Below are 5,684 nucleotides of genomic sequence, written 5' to 3'. Positions count from 1 at the left end.
TCCCATAAAAAGCAGAGATTTTTCTGGATTCTCTAGATGATGACTTAAAAATCGAAGGAGAATCCTGCCCTTACGCGGCAAGGCAATTGTACTTCAAATTGATAGGAATGTTGAAAAGAAGTTTCAGTTGTTTCTTTTATAGGAGCTGAGTCAATTAAAATTCCCCTAAATCGTTTAATACGGACATTTTACATTATAGAGTAGCTTTTCTAATAAAACATGTAATAATAATAATCGTTAAAAAACAATAAGAAAACTTTATTTAAAAAAAATAAATCAACAAATATATGTATAAGGTACAATGTGTGTATCAATGTAATTAAACCAAGAAGGAAACGGCTGTAGAAAAGGGGACTATGCACGAACAAGAGCAAGTGATTCTTTTTAAAATGTTAAACATTTATTGGTGCATTATGGTGTGTTTATACTCGGCTTCTGTAGTATTTTTGCCTCTCTCCATCCACTTGAACTTTCTCGATCATGTTGAAGACCTAAAAATATAATTAAATTAAAATTTTAAATTCTTATGTCTAGAACAGTAAGGGGGAGGGGTTTAATGCAACCATCTCGTAATCAGTGAGCAAATGGCACTTAGAATTCAAATTTCGATCTAACATTTTGCATGAGTAATCCTTGGTAGGTCTATTTTCCCTAAATCGAACAAAAAGTTGGAAATGTAAAGGCTAACGGCTGGCGTTGTGCCATTTTTTGGATATCTATATTGCAAATTAGTCATGAAACCTATCTCCACATAAAACTCTTTTTCACTCCAAAACGCTATCAAACATTCTAGATGGTAGCTGTTGGTACTATAAGTTTTAAAAATGATTATTGCTATCATTTAACATGAATTAAACCTAAAATATGTTTTAAAAAGTTGATTCCTACGTAAATGATGATGAATTTCCCCTGAAAATAGGCAAAAAACGGCTAAACGGCTGAGCCGCCAGCCGTTACTTTTCCAACTTTTTATTTGATTTAGGGAAAATAGACCTACCAAGGATTACTCATGCAAAAGTTCAGATCGAAATTCGAATTCTAAGTGCCATTTGCTCACTGATTACGAGATGGATGGATTAACCCCCCCCCCCCCTTTATTGTATCATATTGTAGACAGATTTGTACGGACAGTAACAGATTCAATACACAATTTTTCCTTTTATAAGCCCACCATAAATTAATGTAAGATTAGTCCTATTGATTGGAAACGTTGAAAATTGATTCCTGTAACAATTAGCCACAAAATTAAAGCTTAGGAATTCTATGATAAATGTCAAATAACAATCCAATTTTAGTCTAACAAATGTACAGTTCAAGTTTACTTATGTTGAAATATTAACTAGTGATGGCAATCCGTCGAATTTTTGGGTTGGGTTCGGATTCCGGATTCTTAAAGAATCCGTCAAAAAAAGTGGCGGATTCTTTCGGAGTCCAGATTCTTTTTTTTTTTTGGCGGATTCCGGATTCGGATTCCGGATTCTAGCAATATTTTAAAAGGATTTTTAATTTTTTTTTAATTAAGTGCTAGATATGCCCTAAAAATTAATGTTCTTGTTGTTCTCTATAATTCACTTCCGAGAATCGAACCAGATTTTAAAAGATATTCTATATAATGATGAAAATCTTTGCCTTCAAAGAGGAGGAGTTGAAAGAAAAAACTCAAGACGCTAATTTTAGTCTAACAAATAAGAATCCGAAATCCGCTATTAAAAAACTGATTCCGGATTCGATTCCAAAATTGGCCAAAAATTGGGCGGATTCCGGATCCGGATTGCCAACCCTAATATTAACATCTCCCACTTGCCAATAAATAAAAAAAATAAAACTTACTTCTAATACACACATTGTATCATATAATCTTTGATTTGATGGTAACGGACCTAAATTAAAATATTTATATTCATCAAAACATATTAAGATTTTGTTCAAGACATCTAAGAAATAAAGCAGAAAATATGGTTTATAATGTAAATTGTGCCTCTCTCACACATCTATTGGCTGTTACACTTAAAACATAAAATTTCCTAGAAGTTTTGGGACTAATGACCCGACTTTTACCACATACGTGTATATACTTAAAAGAATGAATGACCTTGTTTTTTATAAATAAAATTGTTTCCAATAAAATGGGAAAGTAAGAAAGTATACAACAACTCGCACAAATACTAGCAATTTTATTTTGTGTGTTCTTCATAAAAGAAGATAATTGAGTTAAACACAAAGAAAAATAATTTTTTTGTAGCTTTAAGGGGAACAATAAAACAATCTCAAATGATTCCAAATTATCCTATTTGGTGAGATATTATAAGCAAATAATTTTTGGTCATATAACTTCTGGTCCCGCTGCTGGTTTTAAAGTAAAATATAAAACGTTTCATTATGTTAAACAGTCTTATTTAAAAAAATTGTCTAGTTGTGGTAATAACAGACATAATAAACAAATGGTTTTGATAATATTTTGTCAGAAAAAATGAGGAACAAACAACATAAAATTGCTGGTACTTGATATCACAATCTAACCCCCCCCCCCCCCATCCCCACTCTTTTGCTTACCTATGACTTGAATAATAGTTTTGATCGTTGTTGGTTCTCTTGTGATGGCATTTAGTATTTTACTCTCCAGATTCTCGTCCCTACACAAAATAATAATTAAATATATTTAGTAAAACAATCATGTATTAGGTTATAGTCTGAACTTCACTACGTCGTAACTATGACATTTAAACCAGGAATAAGGTATAACCAACAAGCGAAGTAAATCTAAAATAATATTTGGGGGGTAAATTCGGCACCTCGGGGCTAAAAAAACTGGTTTTAATATCATAATTGTACATTCTATATCCGCGGAAAGCTGTTTATAATACAATGCGAGAAATAACTATTATTGCTCCTTGAATAAGTTGTAACTACCCCTCAACAAGGGGGAAGGGGAGTTTTGACACATTTGCGTAAACCTGGTGTGTAGGCTTTATCTTTGGACTGAGAGGATAGGTTATTAAAGATAAAATCATTCTTACATGATGAATTTCACGAAGTTTTAAGATTTTTTTGGATAGGCCTTCAGGTTTTGGAGCTGCAGGCCTCCAGGTGGTCTCTGTACAGGTTAAAAATGAAAAGAAGTCAACTTATAAAACAAAATATGCATCTTTTTGAATGTTATTTACATATTTGAAGAAAAAATATGCATATTCTTATCTGATGAATTTCACGAATTTTTAAGATTTTTTGGATAGGCATCCAGGTTCCAGAGCTGCAGGCCTCCAGGTGATCTCTGTACAGGTTAGAAATGAAAAAAAAAATATTTTTTTAAGAGTTAGAGGTCAACTTATAAAACAAAATATGCATCTTTATTAATGTTAATTACATATTTGAAGAAAAACGTACATATTTTGTTTCATAAGTTGAGCTCCAACTCTCAAATTTTTTTTTTCATTTTAACCTGTACACAGTGTACAGAGACCACCTGGAGGCCTACAGCCTCAGAACCTGGGGCCCTATCCAAAAAATCTTAAAAATTCGTGAAATTCATCATATAAGAATGATTTTATCTTTTATAATCTATCCTCTCAGTCCAAAGATAAAGCTACCCACCAGGTTTACGCAAATCTGTCAGAACTCCCCCCCCCCCCTTATTTAAATGTATATCTTAATTGTCTCATCTGCAAAGATGTACAAACTCCATAGCTCGCTTAAATTATCATTTCTTTAAGCCATGTAAACATTACAAATTCAAAAAGCAAAGCAAAGCAAAATATTTTTTAGAACGAACGTCCTCTAAATCAACAATAAGGATGTTCTTTCTAATATTGAAACATAAAAAAGATAACAGTCCGCATAAAACTTTAATGTAAATTGTTTAAGAGCATAATTACTTATAAATGCGAGACTATCAAGACTTAGTTGGAGAAATGCTTTGCTTGCGAGATCAATTAAGAAATAGTTAAATAATATGTATTAATAATTGACATTCTTGCAAGAATTTAATGTAGATGAAAAGACGATTCTAACATGCATGACGAAATAAGAATTTAAGGTTTATATCACAAGATTTGAGCTAAGGTATTTGACAATAGTCTTTAATTAAAAAAATTTATTTAAATTACCTTAATACAGATTCCACACCAACCACACCCAACCATCTGAAACAAACACGAAATAAGAATCGGAAACAAGAATTTTTATACGTGAAGGGTAAGCCAGCAGGGGTGAATTCCTTTCCCCTCCCTATTTCTTTCCCCAATTTATTTACTAACAAAGATGACATCTTCCATAAAAGCGAAGCTCTAAATAAGGAGGACAATTAAACTAAAAAAAATGATAGGATTAATCAAAAGAGTAAAAAGTCAACATGTTTATACTGGACATTGGGAACATTTTGGTAACAAGTACAGAGTTGCTATGCTTTCGAAATTATACAGACGGAAACAATGCTTAACAATACTGCTAAATAAAAAGCAAAGTTTTTGTCTGAAGCTAAAGATCTTGAAAAATACTCGTCTTGGGGAAGCTTAATATGTGTTTTTGAGTGATTTAAGGCTAATTTTCGACCGGTCACGACTTACCCTAGATATTAGGTTCAAAGTTTGACCCCTTACTAAAAGAATGTTAATAATAAAAGTTTTAAAAATGTGACTTTAAAATATTTTTCTCGTATTCATTCGAAAGCCGTTTATAATACGATGCGAGAAATAACTATTAATTGTCTTAGCGTGGAAATATGAACTTAACATGATAACAAACATTAATCCTATATTAATACACTTTCATGTGCTGTCGATTTTATAAAACTTTACTGGATTTCTAGATTTCTAGTTCTAGTTTATATTTTGAGAGTAATACTATAAAAATACTAGCGCACCAATTGAAACTAAACTAGAGGATTTTAATTGAAGTTTTGGAAAAGGAGAGAAAATAGACTTAAACCATCCCTGGAATTTAATATCCAAATAAAACAGGCTAAAACCACCTTTGAACCTATTCGAATTAAATTTTCCTTGTATGAAGAACTCAATCATTTTAGTAGTTATCAAAATCTTAAGCCTACAAAAAACTTTTTACTTCATATAATAGGATAATTTACCTAAACTTTTTGAGTTGACGGCAGTCAATTATGTTTAAATTGCGGAGAATTTTTAATACACAGACAAGATTTTCAGTCCACAGTTCATTGTCTAATTTAACAAAATCCCCTATATTCCACCCCCTACTTAAATAAAAAATGTTTTTCGCCTCTTCTTTAATTGACAAGGTTTTTGTCAATAAAAGATCGGCTTCTGATGGTAGGGGGGGCAATAATGGTATTTTATTATTCATATTAATTATCTGAAAAAAATACAAATCATCAAGACAAGTCAAAGTATAAAAGTAACATTCGAATGTCTGTAAATCTGGAATTGTTGCATCTGCTCGATGTCGGGAAGGTTATCAGACTAAACTAATAACCAAAAACGTTAAAAATGGTTCCTTCTGCTGCTATGTCAGGTTTGGGACATAAATAGTTAGATTAGGGTGAATGTCTTAGCCCAAAATAGGCGCAACTCATAATCAGGCAAAGTTAGAACTTCCGCACAAAAGTTATGTCTAAAGAGTTGTTTGTCTAAAGGACGTAAGACCATATAAACATGCACAGTAATTAAGCAAGATTTAGTTGATGTAACAAAATAAAATCTTGTGATGTATCTCGT

General features: G+C 31.8%; 1 protein-coding gene across 1 annotated transcript; it reads right to left on the bottom strand.

Annotated features, from left to right (window-relative positions):
• Positions 1–231: 231 nt before the first annotated feature.
• Positions 232–5,341, bottom strand: LOC145325616 (uncharacterized). The gene is made up of 5 exons (XM_080168579.1): positions 5,081–5,341; positions 4,104–4,139; positions 2,554–2,633; positions 1,831–1,880; positions 232–491 (listed from the first exon to the last, which is right to left on the bottom strand). The coding sequence occupies exons 1-5, from the start codon at positions 5,311–5,313 to the stop codon at positions 423–425; spliced, it is 468 nt and encodes a 155-aa protein (XP_080024705.1). The 5' UTR covers positions 5,314–5,341; the 3' UTR covers positions 232–422.
• Positions 5,342–5,684: the final 343 nt, after the last annotated feature.

The sequence above is a fragment of the Acartia tonsa genome, chromosome 8 (assembly GCF_053477335.1).
Source record: "Acartia tonsa isolate MP-2025a chromosome 8, ASM5347733v1, whole genome shotgun sequence".
In the NCBI taxonomy this organism is placed as follows: domain Eukaryota; kingdom Metazoa; phylum Arthropoda; class Copepoda; order Calanoida; family Acartiidae; genus Acartia; species Acartia tonsa.
This window is presented reverse-complemented; position numbering and strand designations above follow the sequence as displayed.

Coding starts and splice junctions, on each gene's coding strand:
- LOC145325616 (XM_080168579.1), bottom strand. CDS start 5,313: ATGAATAATAAAATACCATTATTGCCCCCCCTACCATCAGAAGCCGAT. Junction 4,140..5,080: donor CGTCAACTCAAAAAGTTTAG/GTAAATTATCCT, acceptor TGTTTGTTTCAG/ATGGTTGGGTGTGGTTGGTG. Junction 492..1,830: donor ATACAATGTGTGTATTAGAA/GTAAGTTTTATT, acceptor TTATATTTTTAG/GTCTTCAACATGATCGAGAA.